Consider the following 23,448-nt stretch of genomic DNA (forward strand, 5'->3'; position numbering starts at 1 on the left):
AAATTTCAAATGCATATGTAATCATCACTGATTGATTTTCAAATTTAATATGATTGACCATATATCCTCAGTTTGTTTCCTATAATATGGCAAAAAAATCGCACGCCTTAATAACAAGGTAACTAATATATTCAGTATCAACTTAGCATTACGAATTATCATAATGGCGATTTATGATATCGAATATACCCTGAACCTAGGCGCCTTGCATACATTGATGGTTTTTCTCAAATTGTCTTTGAGCCTAATGGTGTTCCAGAAATCGATGCTTTCAGAATGAGATAATACATTTCGTTCGCAGATTTTGTAAAATAATGTGTTTAATTTCGTATGGTGATATATATTTTTATTTCGCATAACAGGATTGCAAACGAAGAGTTCTGAAGACAATATTCACGATAGTTGTTTTTCTCAATTTTTATTTTAATTTTGTTTTCTTATATTTTGTTTCTTATATATTTTATTACTCTATTGCTTATGTTGCGTTTTATCTTATATTTATAATTTATTCTATGAAAACAAATATTCTATTGCCTATGTTTCGTTTTATCTTTACTTTATAATTTATTTTATATTAGCATTTGCTTACTCTTATTGATTCACTTCCATGAACTATACTTCAATTAAACAAAACTAATACACATGTTTTAAATAAAAATTGAAGCTTAATTTATATTCACATACTCAATTTCGTTTAAACACTTATTTTATAACATGTAGTATTTCTTTCTATCACTCTACTTTTATAATGTCTATAAATTCAAAGTAATAATCTATTTAAATCTACTCACTCCGCGCATGGCGCGGATTATCACCTAGTAAATTACTCCCTCTGTTTTTTAATGTTGCATATTCTAGATTTTTCACACATTTTAATAAAACACATTAAATTTGCATATTTTTTTGTGTTTATCTTTGTTTCATAATTTTAAACCAATAACAATTCAGTAAATGCAATTAAGTTTTTTGAAATTTGCAATTATAAAACATGTCTTGAAAATGTAAAAAATTGATCTTTTTAAAACAATTTTTTTTTTAGAATATGTAATATTAAGGAACAGAGGGATTATTAATTAACTTGATTTATCAGCTAGTACTAGACCGCTGGCTTGCTATTTATAATCTACAATTATTACATTTGGACCATCGCTGAACAGATATCAATAAGAGCAAGCTTTTGTCCAAATACACAAGCTTTTTCCTATTAATAGCCCCAATTTCTGTCTTTTTATACCTTTTTATATCACGTGTAATATGTATATAGAAATCTACCTTCTTCACACCAGTTTTGCGGTAGTATCCCCTGTGGGCCTGTTGCGTGTGATCCACATAGCTATCCTACACCTTCGTTGGTTTTTCGGTCATCCGTATTTACGCATGATGAGTCGTTAATTGGACTTTTAAAAGAACTGTAAAATATGTTAGGGATTTTGAGTAATACTACTTTTTAATAAATTAGGGATATATATATATATATATATTAACTTTTATAATTTTGGGGATCCAAGAATAATCCTTCACTTAGCTATGTCTCTAACCGGCCATGGTTACGGAAGAGACCAAAGATCATACCAACCAGATCTTATAAGTTGTTGAGCTTGATAGGATCAAGAAGTCTTGGTTGTATTTGGTTACAATTTAATTGCATCACACATGCTCAAAGATTCTAGCATGAGATTCTTTAGTTAAGTAGTTATATCGCATTTCAATGTAACCTAGCTGACGGATTAGATTATAGTAAATGGATTACAAATGTCTAATATGTCTACGTTTATCTTTATTATAATTAACACTGGACGATTTGTTGTTTTAATATATTAACCATAAGAAATTAAATCTATTGCTTTTAAAAAGACTTTGCAATTTGAACCAAACATAATCAAATCGAATAATCTTAATTAAAATAAAGTTGATAGAATTAAAATTTTGAACCAATCCTATATACTAAATATAAAATCAACCGAAATGAAAAGAGTTACAAAATACATTTAAAATTTATTAATTAATTAAATTAAAATTTAAATCGAAGAGACTGATTTAAAATAAATTTTGTAAAGTGATCAGTATGAATATACATATATCCTTGAAACAATCCTAAACTAAATTTAAATCACTGAAATGTTTTTTTTTTATCAAATCCATGTAAAATGGTTTATTGACTATATGAAATATATTTAAGTTTTCTGTTTTATAAATATAAGAGAAAAGAGATTATAAATCTATTAATAAACCATTTTATCATAAATAAACCAAATTTCAATTCAAACATATTATTTCAATTATTTTTACTCTTTTCATTTTACATTAAGTGTCATTGCAGAATAAATTTTTGTTACAAAATAAGTGTTATTTTTAGAATTTCAATGCAATTTATATCATTAATTTATCTATTTTACATTATAAATTAAGAAAAAAAAATTCAAAAATTAAGTAAGGGAAAAACAGAACATTTAACTCTTTTCTAATTAGCGTGAAAAAATCTAGAAGATATCAAATTTGAAATGGACAGAGTAGTATTTATTATGAACAAGATAAAATGAGAAAAAATAAAACCAAATGTCTAATCTCTTTGTTGTAAGCCTATAGCTATTCTCTTTTAACAAAAAAAAAGGCCTAGATATTCTTCAATTAAATAACTTTTTGTGGTATGTTACATGAAAGCACGATGAACCATTCCATGATAGATTCCACAACAGAATGTGATATACGTAGCAAGTTGAATATTCAATTAATGCGTTCTGCTTTCACAGAGCAGAGAGTATTTACTTCTCTTATGAGGATGTCATCTAAATACTACAGCGACTATAATTCCCGGTTAATTAGATCCTAATATTTAACCAATCCTATATGCAATCACACTCATGCTGGCGATACGTGTTTCGACATAGACCCTAATATTTATGTCTTTAAAGCCGCCTGTTATATTAAAAAAAAAACTAGTATGTTTGAGATTAAATACACTATCTCAGTTGTTTTCTACGATTAAAATAAGTACTCAATCTACTACATCTAAAAATACTTCAATAAACTGGTTAATCCTGTCTTGTCTGAAGTCTACCACAAGTCCACAGCATCTCCACCACGCAATGCATATATATACATGTGTGTTTGTCTATATATGAACATGCCTGATGACATAGAAGAAAAGTTTATATAATTTTCTCTCTTTGTCTTGGTTCAAAGCAAACATTTCTTATATTAAAATCTTCTTTTATTTTACGTTACAATAAAGCAAATATGAAAGACAATACAAGCTGGTATTGTTTTTGCTTTTCACGGAAACTATGCTTGTTGTCCGTTCTCTTTCTCACTGAGACACTCGTCGCCATAAAGCTGCCGCCAAACTTGACGTTTCCAGCGCTAATAGCTTTCGGTGACTCCATTGTCGACACCGGAAATAATAACAATGTCAAAACCGTAGTTAAGTGCGATTTTCAGCCTTACGGTATCAATTTCCAAGGCGGCGTTCCCACCGGGAGATTTTGCGACGGACGAGTCCCTCCCGATTTGATTGGTTCATTCTCGTGATTCTATTAATTTCTAAATATTCTACTCGTAGTTTTTTCAGCTCTAATGAAAAAAAGAGATGTCAACTGAAACATAGATTTCTACATTTATATTACGACTTATTCGGATATGACCGGGTTTGAAATTTTGAGAACAATAAGCATTTACTAAAAATTTAATAATTAAAAAAAAAAAATTAGAAGTCTATACTTATTATTTTCAGAAAAAATTGGAAACCAAAACTGACTGAGCTATGCCGAGATTTGATTAGGACACAAGTGATGTACATGTTAGTGATGCCTGCAAATCATTTGAGCAATCATTTGTTTTTTCTTTTTGTTCATTTCTGGACAGTAGTTAAAGACAAGGCTAGAAACATTCACTCAATATGCATACCAACTTTTGTTAGGATTAGGAAAGCTAGTGTTCCACGGAATATTGTTTTTCTTTCTTTAAAGTTGAATGGCGCTATTTTTCTTTATGCTTTCTTCTTATTTGCAGCCGAAGAATTGGGAATAAAATCAGTTGTACCTGCATATCTCGATCCAAATTTAAAGACTGAAGATCTTTTAACCGGTGTATCATTTGCGTCGGGAGGTTCTGGTTACGATCCCTTAACACCCAAACTCGTGGTAATACTATATATTATACGTAATCAGACGATCATATAGTGTTCTTTTTAATAATTGTAAGCTAACTCCTATAATATGGAAATATTTGATTTGATATTTACCTATCTAACTTGGTCTTGTTTTGTATTTATTGATGGTTTTAGGCAGTAATTTCATTAGAAGATCAATTAAAATATTTCGAGGAGTACATAGAGAAAGTGAAGAATATAGTTGGGGAAGAAAGAAAAGGGTTCATATTAGCCAACAGCTTATTCTTATTGGTCGCAGGCAGCGACGACATAGCCAATACTTACTATGTTCTCCGTGCAAGACCTCACTACGACGTCGATTCGTACACTACTCTTATGGTCAACTCTGCCTCCGATTTTGTGAACGTAAGCTAGCTTCTCTCATATTTTAGGTATTTCTACATATATATGTAGTCCACTATTCCACAATATATGTAGTATACTGTGGCTAGTTTTATTGAAAGAGTAAACAAAATAACCATTTACAGTTTACTGCATGAGTCAAAAATAACGTAAAACATAACCTAAAAGTAGTAAGAATCTAACAATGTGTTATTATTCAGTGACTAATAATTCTATTTATGTTATGTAATCTTTTATGCGACGGCTCAGAATATTTGTAGCGTACGGTCTTTTACAGCATGTGTAGTGTTTTATTTTTTCAAAGAACAGGATGTATAATTCGAAAGAATTATATAACTATGAGCATCTTACACTACAAGAAAACATAATCTTAACGAGAGCGGTTTTCCTCGCTAATTCGTCGTAAAAAAAGCTTTACGACGAATTAGCGAGGAAACGCGTTTGCTCGTTACACGTCTGTCGTAACACATATTTCCTCGCTAATTCGTCGTAACTTAGCGAGGAATATATTTCGTCGTAAAGACGAAGTAGGACGATTCGTCGTAAAGACCACGTCAATATTCCACGTAAGGACGTCGCTATAATACCTCGTAAATACCTCGAAAATAGTTCCTCGTAACCTACACGTAAATACCTTGAAAGAGTTTCCTCGCAAAATACACGTAACAACCACGAAATGATTTCCTCGTAAAATGGTCGTAAACTTTTCCTCGTTATTTCCTCGTAAATGATTCCTCGTAAACTACTCGTTAAATGTTTTTCGTCATTTCCTCGTAAGGTTTCCACGTAAAGACGTCGTACATTGGCTACGAATTTACTTCGTTTTTATTATTTTACAGAATTTAAAAATATAATTAAAAAATATTTAAAATTATTATAAATTAAAATTCATAATAAAAATAAATCAATATGAAAATATTTTATATATAAATAAGTTTTGAATTTATATAATACAACAACCAAAAAAAAAACTAAGGGTCGTTCATCGCCCGGTAGAATTCATCACTCCTCCTCGTAACATCCGCCTCGTTATGTACGTCGGATGACTCGCCTTGAATGAGATGTTGTTGTCGCATGTTCCTCAACATGGACTCCCATTCCGGATTTGTGGCCGCAATAACGTCCAAGAAGCCCTCGACTCCACCCATACGAGATTTTGTCGCGGTCAACTCGTTACGCAGCTGAGCGGACTCTCTACGCAGCTCCGTGACTTCATCATCCCGTCGCTGACCATAAGACGATGTCGCTCTCGGAACATCGTTGACGGAACCAATACCCAACGTCCGTCCCTTTTTTTAGGGACAACCTTAAAAACAAAAAATAAATATTGTAAGTAAAAATTTAAAGTTAAATTAAATGAATAATTAAAAATTAATTTTTTTGAAAATTTACCTCCTCGTAAATCTTATCCACTTCAAGTGTGGATAAGGTGACGGGTAATCCGTCGGTAGACTGCTGGGTCAGCTGAGTCTGGCGGTCTTCAACCCGAGCAACTACGTCGTTGTAGATTTGCTCGGACTTGCCATCTACAAATACGCCCGCCTTGTTCTTGTGGGTCCTCTCGTAAAGTTCCATAAGAGACGGGAGATGTCCCGTCTCTTTGGCCTAAAAAACAGTTAAGAAAGTTAGAATAAATTAATATATGTATTAAAAAAATTATTTAATAAAATATTTAATTACCATTTCCAAACGGACACCGGCGTGGGGTTTTTGGCCCGTAGTGTGAAGCATCGGCCCGTTCCCGTGCTCATCGACCGTGTTACGGGAGTTAGAGCAAGCCTGGGCGATTCTAATGGAATCAGGAAGGCGCCAATAACGGATGAGGCCATCCCACACATCCGTGGTGAGCTCAGCGGGTTTGCCACGCTCATACCCCTTCACGATCCAGTCACCCTTCCAGTTGGAGACCGTGTCCAACAAGCGAACTTTCGCTTTCGCGTTAAACTTCTTCCTCACCCTCTCAGTGATCCCCAAGGCCCAATTATATTTTTGCTGTTGGAAAAAATAAATTAACAATTAGTTTTTTAGAAAGTATATATATAAATCATGAAAAAATTAAAATATATATAATTAATTAATAGAAACTTACAGCGTAAATTTTGAACCACGTCTTTCTGACGTAGTGAGGCGTCTTACTCCAGTTTGGATGTGCCATGGAGAAGTAACCCTTGATCGTGTCGGTTACGTCCGATGCAAGACATCCGTCAACCCCCCACCTGGAAAATACAAATTTAAAATATAAATTATTTTAATGTTATAAAAGAAATTTAAACGAATTAAAAAAAAATAATGCAACATATCACAACGTTCCGTCCGGTCGGTCTGGGTCGATGACTGGTAAACCTTCTCTGCCTGGCAGACTGAGAATGTCCTCTACAGTGTACTGCGAGTAAGGAGCACTCGGAGGCACCATCAGATCAGGATGAATATCGGCGACCATCGGAGGTGCCATCGGAGGAGGCACAGGAGGAGGCATCGGAGGAGGCACATGAGGAGCCGATGGTGCACTAGAAGAAGTAGACCCAGAGACTCTCTGAGTGTACTGAGTCTCGGGGACAGTCTCCTGGCCCGAAGAACTGGGAGCGGAAGAAGAGGCCGGGTCTAAACGACTACCCGGCTCACCGAAGATCTCTCTGTAATGGGCAGTAAGTCTTCCTTTTCGAACCTGGGAAAAAAATGAAATTTTTAAAATTAACATCAACAATATATTTTCCAACATTATCCACCTAATCAATACTAAATAACATAAAATCCGCAAACCTATCTAAATTCCCTATACTAACCACCTAATCTATCCTAAACTAACCAAATTAGAGAGGAATCAGAGACGGTTTGCCATTGCTACGAAATGGAGAGGAAGTAGAGAGGAAAGAAAGAGTGAGCGCTCGGGTGTATATATAAGATTACACATCGTCGCAAATTCGTTGTAAGTTTACGACGAAATAGCGAGCAGTTACAAATGCCCGTGTTTTTTTTTACGAGGAAATTGCGAGGAATCACAAAGGCCCGTGTTTTTGTTTACGAGGTATTAACGACGATTTTGCCTACGTGAAATTAACGAGGCTTGCTTTCCTATAAATATACCCACAACTCTCATTCTCAAACCACACATAAACTCCCAAATCACACACCTATCTGAAATCACATTCCTCAGCAAAATAATATTCAAATTATAAATATTTGAAAAAAATAGGAAAAGGATAAGTTATTAGAATTCATGTGGGCGAGACTTACGTATTATAATTGCTGGAAGTCTTGCCACATGTTATTCTGGTATTTTGATCCTTTTCCCTTTTTTCTAGTTTTTACACTACGAGGTATTTACGACGATTTATGCTTACGTGGAATTAACGTGTTTTATGTTTAAATCTTTTTACGTGGTCTTTACGACGATTTCTGGTTACGTGGTCTTTACGAAGATTTATGCTTACGTGGTATTTACGACGATTTCATCCTACGTGGAATTAACGAGTGTTATGTTTAAATCCCTAGAATCCGAAACCCGAAACCCCATACCCGAAATCCCATACCCGAAACCCCAAACCCCAATCCCCAAACCCGAAACCCGAAAGCCCAAACCCGAAACCCAAAACACAAACCCCCATCTTTAATTTTCTACTTCATATATTCCAAACCCCATATTTAATTTTAAGTTTCGTCGTTATTCCTAAACCCCAACCCCCAAACCCGAAACCCGAAACCCGAAAGCCCAAACCCGAAACCCGAAACCCCAACCCCGAAACCCGAAACCCGAAACCTCATACCCGAAACCCCAACCCCCAAACCCGAAACCCGAAGTCCAAACCCGAAACCCAAAACCCAAACCCCCATCTTTAATTTTCTACTTCATATATTCCAAACCCCATATTTAATTTTAAGTTTCGTCGTTATTTTTAACGAGTGTTATGGTTAAATCCCTAGAACCCCAAACCCGAAACACGAAACCCGAAACCCGAAATCCAAAACCCGAAACCCCAAACCCCGAACCCCTAAACCCGAAACTCCAAACTCGAAACCCCAAACCCGAAACCCGAAATCCAAAACCCGAAACCCGAAACCCCGAACCCCTAAACCCGAAACCCCAAACTCTGAACCCCTAAACCCCGAACCCCAAACCCCAAACCCCAAACCCGAAACCCGAAACCAAAAACCCGAAACCCCAAACCCCATATTCCTTATTTTCTACTTCATATATTCCAAACCCCATCTTTATTTTTAGGTTTCGTCGTTATTTCCTCATTGTCTTACGTTGCATTTACGACGATTTCATCCTACGTGGTTTTTACGACGAATTCATCGTACGTAGTATTTACGACGATTTTGTCCTACGTGGAATTAACGAGTCCCGCGTTCTGTATTTTTATATTTCCTCGTTATTTCCTCGTTGACCTACGAGTCCTTTACGACGATTTTTTGTTACGTGGAATTAACGAGTGTTATGTTTAAATCCCTTGAATCCGAAACCCCAAACCCCATATTCCTTATTTTCTACTTCATATACTCCAAACCCCATCTTTATTTCCATTCCAAACCACAATTCCCACATTTGCTTATTCATAAAACAAACTCCCGGCATTACCTTATTCATAAAACAAACCCCACATTATCTTATTCATAAAACAAACTCCCTCATCTTATTCATAAAACAAATACATCAATCGGATACATCGACATTCTCGTCATCACTAGAAACATCATCATTTTCATTAAACTCGTCTTCAACAGCTTCGTCTGTGGCATCATCGGTAAGATCTTCGTACTCGTGATTATGCGGATCAATGAGAAGGATGTCATCAATTTCTTGTTCAGGTTCCTCAACTTCATTTATCTGTTCTTCTTGCAATGGTGGTTCTTCTCCACTGATGATTCGTCCTCGAGGTGTAACTTTGATCACTGCTAACCAATTTATACCTGAATCTCTCATCCGAGGGTATGGAAGGAAGCTAACTTGGTCTGCTTGTGAAGCTAAGATGAAAGGCTCGAATTTGTTGTACCTTCGTCCACCGTTGACATCAACTACACCGAATTTGTTAGACCGAACACCTCTGTTGACGACGGGGTCGAACCATTCACATTTGAAGAGGACGCATTTCAGCTTCAGTATCCCTGGAAATTCGACTTCAATAATCTCCGTCAAGATCCCGTAGAAATCTGTTTCCCCTTTCACACATATTCCATAGTTACTGGTCGCCCGCTGTCTACCATAGTCATATGTATGAAAAGTATAGCCTCGTGTGAAATACATCTGTGATGTGGTGACCTTTACAAGTGGAGATTGAATTACTTCGTGTAACCACTTAGGATAATCTGCATCGTCGTCGTCATAATCAACCTGCAAAAATAAAGAGAATGTTAATGAAATACAGATAATGTATGAAAAAAACGTTTTAGTTAATACCTGATTCCGCAACCACTTAATGAAGTGTTGATCTTTCCTTTTGTCTACGTCACTTGTGGATATACCAGGAAATGTTTCTTCGACTTGAGAAACAAATAGGCTGTAAAATCACATTTTATAGGAATGAATCTCTCGCAATTATACAATTAATTATACTTATATGTGTTTCGAAGTGTCAATATATGTTACCTTTCAAAATAACGCATCAATGGATCTTCGCAATTGAGTAGAATATAGGTGTGTGCACTATGAGCGTCTTCTTCACTCGACCACCAAACCTCTTTAGACTTCCCACCGAGTCGCCCAATCTGGCTAAAGATGTCTGGAACACCAGCAACTGCATATGTTGGCGCAACACCACCATCATCATATCTTCTTGGAGCTCTTCTCCGTGTACGTACTTTTGACGCAAAGTAGTACGATGTGAAGTGAGAAACTTCTTCCGTCAAACTTCCAGCAATTATAGAACCTTCAACTTTGGCGAGGTTCTTTGCTTTTCCCTTCAAATATTTCATGGCTCGCTCATACTGATACATCCATCCGTAATGTACAGGTCCACGAAGCAATGCCTCATATGGGAGGTGGACAGCTAGATGCTCCATGACGTCAAAAAATCCGGGAGGAAATATCTTCTCCAAGTTGCACAATAAGATGGGAATGTTCTCCTGAAGCTGTTCCACAACTTCTTCTTTAAGAGTGCGTGTGCTCAGATCCCTGAAAAATGCTCCAATGCCTTTTATATTCAAAAAAAAATTAAACACATTGTTAGTCATATATTATTTTGTACGTACCTGCAAGTGCTTCATGTACGTTTGTTGGAAGTAGCTCCGTAAATGCAAAGGGCAGTAGTCGTTGCATAAATACATGACAATCATGACTCTTCATCCCGGAGAACTTTTGACCCTTTTCAACACATCTAGAGAGATTCGAAACATACCCATCGGGGAACTTCACTTCTGATGCCATCCAGTTGAACAACACCGACTTTTTTTCTGAAGATAATCTGAATATCGGAACGGGAACTTGTCCATTGCTTTTAATATGTAACTCGCTTCTTGAGCAAATATCCGGCAAGTCCAACCTCGATTTTATGTTGTCTTTTGTCTTCCCTGGGATATTCAATATTGTATTCATGATGTTCTCAAAGAAATTCTTCTCTATATGCATCACATCGAGGTTGTGGCGCAGAAGAAGATCCTTCCAATATGGCAACTCCCAAAATATACTCTTCTTGTGCCAGTTGTGATGAACACCGTAAGAATCTGGCATATTACGAGGGACATGCCAATTACCACCCCAACGAACTGTTTCGTTAGCTCCGTAGTAGTCGATTTGCGCTTCAATTTGTTCTCCAGTTAGATATGGAGGAGGAGTGTCTCTCACAACCCTTTTGTGCCTAAACAAATTCTTGTTTCTTCGGTAAGGATGGCCAATGGGAAGAAATCGACGGTGACAATCAAACCAACTTGTCTTCCTACCATTCTTCAGTTGAAACGCATCTGTCGTTCCATTACAATATGGACAAGCTAATCTCCCATGTGTAGTCCATCCAGACAACATCCCATAGGCAGGGAAATCACTTATGGTCCACAAAAGCATCGCTCGCATCGTAAAATTCGTCTTCGTTGAACAGTCATACGTCCTCACCCCTGTTGACCACAAATCCTTCAACTCTTTTATCAGTGGTTGTAGGAAAACATCCAGGGACCTTTTTGGATGGTTCGGACCAGGTATTAATATGGTCAAGAATAGTAACTCCCGTTGCATGCACATCTCCGGTGGCAGGTTGTATGGAGTAAGAAAGACTGGCCACAATGAATATTGTCTCCCTGACATTCCGAACGGACTAAATCCATCTGTGCATAATCCGAGATACACATTCCGGATATTGCTAGCGAAATCTGGATGTACTTTGTTGAAATGTTTCCAGGCTCTTGCATCTGATGGATGAGTCATCTCACCATCCGTCTGAGTATGCTCGGCATGCCATCTCATCTTTCCAGCAGTCTGCTCTGATTGATACAATCTTTTCAATCTGTCTGTAATTGGTAGGTACCACATCCTTTGGTACGGTACCCTATTACGTCCCCGTCCTTGCGGCTTGAATCGTGGCTTCTTGCAGAATCGACATTCTTCTAGCTTCTCATCATCTCCCCAATAGATCATGCAGTTGTCGATGCAAACATCTATCATCTCCGAAGGCAACCCAAGACTATAAACCAGTTTCTGAATCTCATAATAAGAATCAGCAGACACATTGTCTTCCGGCAAATACTCTTTAAACAAGTCCGCCCATTCGTTCATGCAACTTTCAGGTAGATTGTGATCAGTTTTAATATTCATCATTCTAGCAGCTAACGACAATTTAGAGAGACCTTCTCTACAACCACTGTAAAGTGGTTGATTCGCCGCGTTTAACATTTCGTAAAACTTTTTTGCATCTATATTAGGTTCTTCATCTTCATCATGAGCTACGAATGCATCAGCTACCATATCATGAACCCTATCATAATCTACCATCTCCTCCTGATGGTAACTATGTTCATTATGCAAATGATGATCAACCGGTTCTTTTTCCTGAAAATTGCTATTACTACTACTAGCTTCATTCTGATCATAATTAAAACCTTCTCCATGTTGAAACCAGATATAGTAATTTGCCGTGAAACCTCTATTTATTAAATGCTTCCAAACATTTTCACGGTTTGCCAGTTTCGAATTGTTGCATTTCCGACAAGGACAGAACATCTTACCACTTTCTTGGGCGAGCGGTGTTGAATCTGCTTGATGCATAAATGTCTCCAGACCCGCAAGGTATTCTTTCGTCACTCTCCCGTTAGCATCTCTATGCATATACATCCACTTCCGCAACTCGTAAATAGTCCCGGAGCCAGCCATTTTTTTTCTTTCACGTTTTTTGTTGTTGGTGTGTTTAAAATGATGTTCAAACATCCATATTTATAGGAAAATTCGAATCTGGTAGTTGTAATTTTGCTATGAATTTACGACGAAAATTAATTAGGTGGGCAAAAAAAACGTGTAACACCTATGAAGTTGGTGGATTCAAAAATTTCCTCGCTAAATACACGTAAACTATTCTCTCGTAAATACCACGCAAAGTTTACGTCGTATTTACGAGGAAATAGTTTTTCCTCGTAAAATACTCGTAAAATTACATCCACTTTACGACGAAACAGTTTTGTCGTTACGTTACGAGGAAATAACGACGACTTTAGTTTTTCACGTAAATTCGTCGTAAACTCGACGCAAATTTACGAGGATTGTTTTTCCTTTTTAATTTTCGTCGTTAAGCATGTGTTTTCTTGTAGTGTTAAAATTTAAACTATAATAAATTTTACTAAAAATATCAGATTTATGGCCACCTACTAAATACTCTCATATTTCATATCACTATTAATTTCTTTTAAGATGTTCAGACATTTTTGTTACCATGAAGGACAATCAGATAGGAAAAACAAATTACCAAACCAAATATTTTATATTTATTCGTGACGTATAACTTTCATGACATTAATACTGGCTGTACCATGTACAGATTGATCATGTGTCTAATTTTTTTCATTCTTTCATCTGTGCTAGAATATGTAAATATATGTGGATTGAGTTTTCTAATGTTATTTAATTCTTTTTGGATAAAAGTATAGTAAAGGGGTCATAGGAGAATGGAACCGTGAATCTTAGAACTAAGATGGGGCAATGTCACCCGTATGAGCCAAATAACTTGTTGTTAATAAAATTAATATTAGCTACTCACCAATCATAATGACAGAAACTATACGGATATGGAGTGAGAAGAATCGCTGTGTTTGGTGCACCACCACTTGGTTGCGTACCATCACAGAGAACCGTAGGAGGAGGTCTTTTGAGAGAGTGTGCTGAGTATTACAACGAAGCAGCAAAGCTTTTTAATTCAAAGATCTCCACAAAATTGGATTTGATGCATAAAACTCTACCGGGTATCAAACCGGCCTACATTAATATCTATGACCCTCTTCTCGATATCATCCAGAGTCCTGCAAAATACGGTAACACCTTACAATTTGTATTTAAATCTCTTGTACAGGATTGTTGTCTTTAGTAGAAAATATGTCTTAACTCTGAGTTGTTATAGGATTTGGAGTGTCTAATAAAGGATGCTGTGGAACCGGAGTCATAGAAGTTGCTGTTCTGTGCAATAAAATCACATCTTCTGTATGCCCCGACGTGTCTAGCCATGTGTTTTGGGACAGTTATCATCCCACAGAGAAAACTTACAAAGTGTTAGTCTCACTGTTGATTAGCAAATTTGTTAATCAGTTTGTCTAAATTTAAATCCAAAGTTCACTTCCTAGTAGTGATTGATTATATTTTATCATGTTTTGTCTGTATTATTCGGATAATGTATTCGTTCAAAATAAAATTAATATATATACTGGTGTTTCGTATTTTGGAGAAATCTGATAGCGTTATTCATAATAGTTAGCGCAGTTTCGTATATACTGCCGAGCTTCGGCTTCAGCTTTATCACCGGTTTGTTATCTTGCGTAGCGGTCTGTAAGGGGGCAGAAGATGCAACAGAAATTACCATGTGTTGTCTCGCAGGTGAGGGCTGTCCCTCAACGTCACATTATGTGACTAAGTCTCAGCTGTCCGACTCTATCGGATATGCCCCATCGACACATCCAAGCCTTGACTTGAATTCGCTGTCATCTTCCTTTGAAGATCTATCTTTCTTAGTTTGGTTTGTTATTGTATCTTATGCTTTTTATCAAAGAGAACGGATAATTTCCTCTCGTATTTGTATTCAAGAAAATTGATAAACGAAAGTAAGTTGTGTTTCAAAAAAAAAAAAGTTAGCGCAGTCATCTTAAGAGATTACATGCACACTAATGGAGAGGTTCCACATGTTTCCTTCCTAAGTTTGGTTCTGTTCCTCGGCATGATCGGCTCACCAACCCCGGCCAATGAACATGCATGCTCTAGAACCGAACATACCTTTACTCGTGCCAACTTCCCTAAAGGATTTCATTTTTGGTACCTCAACCGCAGCTTTTCAGGTGTCATACCTGATCAGATATACATTATATTATATATACCCTTGTACGAACTGACCAGTTCTATTAAACCGGTCCTAGCTACAAAGATTGAATACAAATCTCCCTTCCTAAAAAACAGCATGTACTTTTGAGAAAATATCAGTCATACAATCGTATTCACAGCGACATATGTAATACTCTGTTGTTAAGCTATTTTTTTTTCTAAAACAATTAATATATGTGCAAAACAGTTATTGAATGTTAGTGATTTTTGTGGTAAATAAAATAAATAGGTTCAAGGAGAGGATTTAGGCGAGCAAGACACAAGTCTTGTATTGGCGCTCGGATCACCATTCACCGCAGAACATACTATATTCAGAAGCATCTCTTGATCTTGCACCAAGCAGTTTGGTGTGTGGACAAACAATGTTTGTTTTTTAGTTTAATTTGATAGTTATGTAATTTGATATACCTGAAAATGTTTATTTGTTTTCCCATTTGTGCAACGATGATAAGGCAAACGTTACTGCATCGGTATTTTCATTGGTCGTTAAACGTTACTGAATCGGTATTTTCATTGGTCATTGATGGACAATTTTGAACGGCAAGATGGATACAAGGCGAGTTCGGGATATATGTACTACGTCAACCAAACAAATAATTTGACGCGTCACGAAAAATTTTCAGCAGTGGTACTCGAGTTTTCCTCTACGCAGTACTGAAAGATCTTGAGTTTGAGCACGATGACCACAATGAGTTGTAGAGAGAATTTTATGCAGACTTTGGAAACTTGAGTCGTAAATTATATCCACAAAAACTCTAACAACTTATGCAGTAGACTTTGTATCTTCTCTTTATATGTCTGTCAACCATCACGCGTTGAATTAATTTGTTAGGTTGACCATAGCTGTCCACAGATTATAAAATTAGTGTTGTATATTTCGGGGGTGTAACTACTAGAATTATAATTCCGAAACTTCAAACACGGCTTTCCAAAAGATTTCATAAGTGGTAACTTCAAACACGGCTTTCCAAAAGATTTCATAAGTGGTTAAAAAGCTATGATATTTTAATGCATGCAGTAATCAACACTTACCCTAAAAATTATAAATTAAAAACTATATAAATTAATATTTGATAAATTAACAAATATTATAAATTAATAAAAAATTTCAGTCCCAAATTGAAGCGGTGTAAAATATAACAATATTCCATAAAATAATAAGATAATAATATTTAGAAAACTCTTAAGTAAATATATGGTCTTGTTAAAATTATAAATTAATAATTATCATACTTATAAATTTTATATAGACATATACTTAATAACTCTATAAATCATATTTATTAATAACTCTATAAATTAATAAATTCTCATAGTGCCAACATTATTAATTTATAGAGTTTTTTTTATTGTACATTGTAAACCATATTAAGAAAATGGTTAAATTTTAATTCTACTATTATTCGATTACTGGAACGCAATAGTATCATTATTATTTAATTTACTTATTTAGGCGTAAAAAGACAAAACTATAACAAATGCTCTGGATCCATAAGAACAGTAATATAAAATTAATAGCAGTTATATAACATACTGAAAAAACTATAACAGTTATATAACATGCTAAAATGTAACAGTTATATAAAACTATAACAGTTATATAACATACTAAAATGTAACGGTTATATAAAACTATAACAGTTATATAACATACTAAAATGTAACGGTGTGAATATATGTAATGATGCGTATATAACATATCCATTGTCAAGGAATAAAATTCAAATAAAATCAATACTGTTTTCTATTTAAAAATAATAATTTCTGAATTAATTTATAATGTAAAAATACCTAATATGAAAAGATTGAAATCTATAAGCATCAGCTGTAGTAATCATAAGAAAATCATAATTTATAATGTAAAGATATTCACTAGTTTTCACGCTGAAAAATATAAGAAAATCGTAAAGTAATCTTATATATTAAAACAAAATTCACAATATTGATTTATGTGTGAATTTTTTTAAAAATGGACCTAATGGACATATTACTAGAAAGTGATGTTACATTTAATCTCTAATCTTATCATTTAAATTTTGGGTCAACCAGAAATTTTTATTGGGCTATCAATAATTCGATTTAAACAATATATGATCCAATGAATTTATAGATAGTGTAAATTAAATAGATATAATTTAATGTTGTAATACTATACTTCCATATGTTAATTATTTAAATATTTGTCGATGTTAACTTTTTAAATTATAAAAAAAAAATTTATTTAACAAAAATTATATTATCTAATAATGATTAATCTTTACTACCTTAAACCAATGAAAACAAATTTAAAACTATATAGTTTATTTTAAAAAATTAAAGAAAAACTAAATGTTTAATTATTTACTCGATAATATAAATCTATGAAGCGAAAAGTTTAATTTTTTAAAAACTTTCTAAATTTGTGAAATGTTACAATATCTTTGAATATGACAATAAAACAATATTTTACTAATCTTTATATATATAGTTACAATTTTAATAATGAAATAATAATCCAAAATATATATATAGAAGAAAATACAAACACATGTGAAGGTTTGAAACAATATATTAAATGAAAAAAATATACCGTAAACTTATTATGTTTTAAAGATTGATAGACATATATATTATAATATATACAAATTTATAATTGAAAACAAAATGTTTATATAAAAATAAACGAAAACAAAAACCCGCGAAGTTGCGCGGATCGAAATCTAGTTATGAGTGAAATACAAATATGATTGCATTCTCTCCAAAAATCTAAGTACAACGGATGAATTAATCATAACCTCCCAAAAAGAAGTTTAACATTAATGAAATTAGTATTATTTTCTATAGTTTTCCTTTATTTTCTTATAAGAAAAAAACACTTCCTTATTCATTAATGTGTATTTATAATATGAAAATAGGAAAACATATGCATCAATCTATACTATACTAAAAGCTCTATATACTCCACTCTAAAGCTGTCCACGTCATTTATTATATTCAACCAATCAGAGAGTATTGTTTGGTCACGTCACCATCAAACTTCTCAAAAAGCTTCGAACCTATTTCCATTGATCTTCTCATCTTTTTTTCTCTTGCAAAAACGTTTCTTGAAAGGACTGTCTTCTTATCTCTCAAACCTTCCTCTATCACTCATAATTATATATTGATTCAACTTATAAAGTCACTAATAATAGATTGATTTGTCTGTTTGAGTCGATTTCATCATCTCTCCTTCAGTTCTAAATACAATTTTTCAGTTTAAAATTCACATTGATTCGGGAACACTCAACCGACGAATACTATAGTTCATCAACCGCAGGCCATGTTCGAAAACGCGGCAACTCGGCCGAGTACACGGCCTTGCAACGCTCGGCGGTACAGAACCGCCGCGATTTCATCAAAATCGGACAAAAAATCGGATTCATCAAAAAAGTCCAGGCTTTTGAATTTTAAACGCTTGGAATTTGATGTTACGTCGCAAATCTACAGTTTTTATGCAAAAATTGATAAGAAAACTGCAAGAAAATGATGTTTTATGTTAAAAAAGTTCGAGGCGGCCATGAAAATTTCGCAGTAGAAGTGAAAACCCTAAAAGGAAGAAGACGAATTAATTACAAATTTGCCATTAATGAAAAAAAAAAATTCTAAAACAAAAAAGAAGGACCTGCGTTTTGAACCCATGACATCCTCCGTCATAAAACCGTCTTTTGCCACCGGACCACGTTGTCTTTACAAATAATCGTAGAAAATTATTTAATAGGTTATAGTTTTACGTAAATTAAAAAAAGAAAAAGATAACAAATGAATTGAAAAAATAAAAAGTGGAACCATACATACAAAATAAATATTATGGCCAAAACACAAAAAAAAAAAGATGAACCCAAATTTTTTTTTTTGAAACTAAGATGAACCAAAAGTTAAAAACAGAAACATTTAAAATTGGTTCAAATAAAGAATTTAGGCGACAATTAATGACAGCAACAAAATAATAAAACTACAATAAATATACTCCAAAAGTTAACACCAACAATTAACACAAAAATCATATAATCACATATTAATCATTGTTGTATCAATCATTCCCAAAAAATAATTACATACTATAACAACAAAGTAACGTTAATATACAAGTGAAACATTAAACAACGACATGTATCCACAAAAATCTGAATTATAAAACACATAAAACAATCAGTCGAAAAAGAGAGCTTGACAAATATTCTTATGTGATACATGAGAAATCAATATGCTAAGAAACAATTAACCGGCTGGTTAGAAGCGTTAATCCAACAATATAAAAAAAAATGAAATCCTACTATCAATTACATTACATTAAAAAAAACTATCAATTACAACACATTTAAAAATGAGAAATCAAAAAACTACTACACTTTTATAGTAGGAGCAAAATTCTACAAACAATAAGTTGTATCCGGTGGTTTAGAAGAATATGAACTTCAAAAATATAAATATCATATTTAAATACAATACATAACTGTACATGGACATTAACTTTAGAAGAAAATAAAATGTTACATTTATTGATTTCAAAAATGTATTTTCTCATATACATAAATATGTTATAGTATTCTTGCAACCAGAAACATATATTATTCAAATAAAAATAATACTCTTTGTTAAAATATATATTTCCTCTTTATAAATAAGTGTATGTTCTTTATTCACCAAAAGAAAAAAATTTAAAACGAAAAGGATAAACGAATATCTGACACATGAGAGAAAATGATTACAAATAATAATACATTGCAAACCAATATTACAACAAAGACACACACAAAATCTAATTTAATTTACCACCTACTACATATTTTAAAACCCATCGAAAATAGTGAATAAAAATTAGTATTCACCTGCAAAAGAGGGTGTGACTTCTTTTTGTTTCCATTAGTTAGCGCTAAATTTATATATAAATACACTTAAATCAAACATTAGTTACATGAAAATGGCTATATGTTACATATCAAATTTCTTTTTGTATTCGCTCCTCTATGACATAAAAGATAAGCTGATTTCAACACCATCTTCAGTGTGTTCATAAAATATAGACATATCATAAGACCAAAGCTAAGTGGTGCATATACCAAATTTTTTAAAATTTCTAAATTTATAGAAAACAAAAACGTAAAAAAAATAATAGAAAACTGCTAAAGATACTATCAAACATTAAAGTTAAATTTAATACAAAGTAAAAATATTCACATATTAATAATAATTATGAATAATATATTTAAAATTTATAATCCGCGCGTAGCGCGGACAGAGGATCTAGTTGCAATACTAATTTACCAATTCATTTTTTCTAAGAATTATAAGAAAATCATAAAATAATTATGAGTTGAACACAAAAAGAAGTTTTAACTTAAATGAAATTAGTAGTCTTTTCTATAATTTTCCTTTATTCTCTTATAAGGAAAAAAATAAAACAAATTTTCCTTAATTCATTAATCTCGCGATTACTTTCTATATTTCTAATAATCAACCAACTTAATCAAAATTAGGGATTCTAGTATAAATAGAGAGACGCATCCCTTCATATTCTCCTCATCGCTTCCCTCAAAAACAAATAAAAATCTCTAAAATCAAAAAAGATGTCGACGAAGAAGATTGTGTTGAAGAGCTCCGACAACGAGTCTTTCGAGGTTGACGAGGCCGTGGCTCGCGAGTCTCAGACCCTAGCTCACATGGTCGAAGACGACTGCACCGACAACGGCATCCCTCTTCCCAACGTCACCGGCAAGATCCTCGCCAAGGTGATCGAGTACTGCAAGAAGCACGTCGACGCCGCTGCTGCCAAGACCGAGGCGGCCGCCGATGGTGGCGCTTCCTCCGACGATGACCTCAAGGCTTGGGATGCCGAGTTCATGAAGATCGATCAGGCTACCCTCTTCGAACTCATCCTGGTTCGTCTCGTCTCTCCTCTCTTCGATTTTGTTTTCAATTTCGCGATTTTAGGGTTTTCGACTTGGGAAATTAGGGTTTGTGATTTGGGGGTTTGTTTCGGGAATTGAATCCTGGTTTGCTAATGATTTCAATTTTGTTTCTTTTGATTTGGGGGTTTCGTTCAGAAATTGGATCCTGGTTTGCCACTGATTTCAATTTTGTTACTTTTTGTTTCGATTTTGTGATTTTGTGATTTTAGGGTTTTCGATTTGGGAAATTAGGGTTTGATTTGGATTTGGATCTAATGTGTTTACGTTTCTTGGATCGTGCAGGCTGCTAACTATCTGAACATCAAGAACCTTCTCGACCTCACGTGCCAGACGGTGGCTGATATGATCAAAGGCAAGACTCCAGATGAGATTCGCACGACCTTCAACATCAAGAACGACTTCTCGCCTGAGGAGGAAGAGGAGGTGCGCAGGGAGAACCAATGGGCTTTTGAATGATCTCACCAAAGAGAAGCCTTGTTGAAGCTATAGCAGAACCTGCAAAGCTTTCTTCCTTTATCTTATTTGCGTCTTTATGTTCTTAGGAAAAATTAATGACTTATGTTGGTTCCGTTCCTCCTAGTGCTTTTCTATTTACCGATTAAGAACCAATTGTTGGATAATTTGTGGTTATAATCAGTCTTTGGTTATCTTGTTTCTGTTTTATCCAATCTACGAGTATGCAAGATGCATTTAAATAACATTAGTCTATAAATGACTCTAGAACTGAACTCTGGCTTTCTTTCTCCTGCGTCACTCACTCGGTAACATGTTGTGAAGTGACTAAAGTAATTAATCATATGATGTTTTCGGATTCCGTTGGGTTTTTGGTTTTCAAGCTTTTTAGGTTGCCCCCGTCCAGATTCGGTTATTCACATACGTTTCATACCATTAACAAAAATATGACTTTTGCCATCGTCATTTGTCATACATCATTTTCCATTATTTAAGTTGATCTATTAATCTATAGTAAGCTTCACACGCATATATAGTTGATGACTGCACAGCACGACACACTCCGCATACATCTTGCTATTCTCTAGCACGTTCTTTTTTTTTTTTTTAAGCGAAAATGCTCAGCCGTCTGGAAAGTGGAGATCATATTCCATCAAAGCAATAAATGTCCGACGAGCCACCGAAAAAACACAGTAGCCACCATCCTCCTCCGCCGCCGTCGCTTTCTTCACTGCCCGAAGAAATCGTATTGAGATGCTTAGCCTTTGTCCCAAGAAGCTATCGCCTAAGCCTCTCTTGGGTCTCAAAAGAACTAAGATCCCTCCTTCGCTCGCCTGAGCTCAACGGCTTGCGACCCGACAAGAACTCCCTATATGTATGTTTCCTAAACAAATACAACGATCCGACCACCGTCCACTGGTTTACTCTTCGTCCCAATGAGGAAACAACAACAACGGAGTATGTGCTAGTTCCAAATCCAACACCCTTCCCTCCTCATAAGTACGGCTCCAACAAAAGGTTTCACGAAGAGATCCAGGTGGAAGTCTTTGATCCAAAGTCTGGAACCTGGGAGCTGGCAGGGGTGGAGAACGTGCGCAAGACGTTACGGTGCGGCGCCTCGGTGGATCGGAAGGTTTACATGGTGGAGTCCGAGGAGACGGGTGTGTACAACCCGAGAGGATGCGAAAGGGAACGTATGGTAAACGAGAGACTCTCCTCGGAACGTGGAAGAAAGGAAGCTTTAGACGATACGGTGTGTCGCGCGTGCGTGGTGGAGGATGTTCTCTTTGCTTTCTTTGTTAGGAGTGGGGTTATGTGGTTTAATACAAAGTTTAATGCGTGGAGTAGTTTGGTCGGTCCCGATGGGAAGGAACTGTTTATCTCACGCGCGGATGCGATGTCGGAATACGACGACGACGGAAGGCTTGCGGTTTTGTACATGTTGGGTGAAAATGAAGTTGATGAGACCTTTACCAAGAGTGTTGGTTGTATGTTGGTTAAGCTGGATAGAGCTGGAGAAAAGATTTGTGGGACGATTGATTGGTCTGGTGTTGTGGGTGCAGTTCCGTATTGGTTTAGTTTTCTTCATTGTTTTACCTGTTTATGATTGGTTGAGAGCAAGTTTGTTGCTGCTACATATAAAGAAACCAACTCAGAAAATAATTAACATGTTTTAAGTTTGTGGAATGAAGTCATATGTTTTTTTTTTTTTTGTAAAACTGAAGAAAATGAATAAACATGTAACAGAATGTAGATTCATAAACTATGTTCTCCTGCTCTGCTCTTAGCAGTGAGCAGTAAAAGAAACACATGCATCCTTTTAACTGTGACACATCCTCATCCTCTTAGCTATAGACTCTTGGCACATCTCTAGAACAAAAGTTCCTTGATGAATCCATGTTAGAGCACAAAAAAGCTCCGTTGCCGGGAATCGAACCCGGGTCTCCTGGGTGAAAGCCAGATATCCTAACCGCTGGACGACAACGGACTGATGTTATTAGTCTTTAATTGCACTTATCTAATCATAACAATATTTATCTTTTGATATCATAAGCCTTTTG

General features: G+C 34.9%; 3 protein-coding genes and 1 non-coding gene across 4 annotated transcripts; 3 read left to right on the forward strand and 1 right to left on the reverse strand.

Annotated features, from left to right (window-relative positions):
* Nucleotides 1–3,020: 3,020 nt before the first annotated feature.
* Nucleotides 3,021–14,353, forward strand: LOC106406821 (GDSL esterase/lipase EXL3-like). Its single transcript, XM_013847560.3, has 5 exons — nucleotides 3,021–3,514; nucleotides 4,009–4,139; nucleotides 4,283–4,513; nucleotides 13,699–13,954; nucleotides 14,041–14,353. The coding sequence occupies exons 1-5, from the start codon at nucleotides 3,238–3,240 to the stop codon at nucleotides 14,232–14,234; spliced, it is 1,089 nt and encodes a 362-aa protein (XP_013703014.1). The 5' UTR covers nucleotides 3,021–3,237; the 3' UTR covers nucleotides 14,235–14,353.
* A 6,153-nt stretch (nucleotides 14,354–20,506) lies between these two features.
* LOC106406745 (SKP1-like protein 1A) lies at nucleotides 20,507–21,582 on the forward strand. The gene is made up of 2 exons (XM_013847465.3): nucleotides 20,507–20,905; nucleotides 21,218–21,582. Exons 1-2 carry the CDS (start codon nucleotides 20,594–20,596, stop codon nucleotides 21,389–21,391), a joined length of 486 nt encoding a protein of 161 aa, XP_013702919.2. The 5' UTR covers nucleotides 20,507–20,593; the 3' UTR covers nucleotides 21,392–21,582.
* Nucleotides 21,583–21,717: 135 nt separating this feature from the next.
* On the forward strand, nucleotides 21,718–23,283 carry LOC106403209 (putative F-box/kelch-repeat protein At2g41360). Its single transcript, XM_013844058.3, has one exon. The coding sequence runs from the start codon at nucleotides 22,053–22,055 to the stop codon at nucleotides 22,992–22,994; it is 942 nt and encodes a 313-aa protein (XP_013699512.1). The 5' UTR covers nucleotides 21,718–22,052; the 3' UTR covers nucleotides 22,995–23,283.
* Nucleotides 23,284–23,303: 20 nt separating this feature from the next.
* TRNAE-UUC lies at nucleotides 23,304–23,375 on the reverse strand. Its single transcript has one exon. It is a non-coding gene; the product is annotated as a tRNA-Glu (tRNA).
* Between the last annotated feature and the right edge of the window lie 73 nt (nucleotides 23,376–23,448).

The sequence above is a fragment of the Brassica napus genome, chromosome C6 (genome assembly GCF_020379485.1).
Source record: "Brassica napus cultivar Da-Ae chromosome C6, Da-Ae, whole genome shotgun sequence".
NCBI classification, from domain to species: Eukaryota; Viridiplantae; Streptophyta; class Magnoliopsida; order Brassicales; family Brassicaceae; genus Brassica; species Brassica napus.

Bases quoted from the DNA above. Each gene is read 5' to 3' on its own strand.
- LOC106406745 (XM_013847465.3), top strand. From the start codon at position 20,594: ATGTCGACGAAGAAGATTGTGTTGAAGAGCTCCGACAACGAGTCTTTC. The intron at 20,906-21,217 runs GTTCGTCTCGTC...TGGATCGTGCAG, and splicing joins CCCTCTTCGAACTCATCCTG to GCTGCTAACTATCTGAACAT.
- LOC106406821 (XM_013847560.3), top strand. From the start codon at position 3,238: ATGAAAGACAATACAAGCTGGTATTGTTTTTGCTTTTCACGGAAACTA. The intron at 3,515-4,008 runs GTTCATTCTCGT...TCTTATTTGCAG, and splicing joins AGTCCCTCCCGATTTGATTG to CCGAAGAATTGGGAATAAAA. The intron at 4,140-4,282 runs GTAATACTATAT...TGATGGTTTTAG, and splicing joins CCTTAACACCCAAACTCGTG to GCAGTAATTTCATTAGAAGA.
- LOC106403209 (XM_013844058.3), top strand. From the start codon at position 22,053: ATGTCCGACGAGCCACCGAAAAAACACAGTAGCCACCATCCTCCTCCG.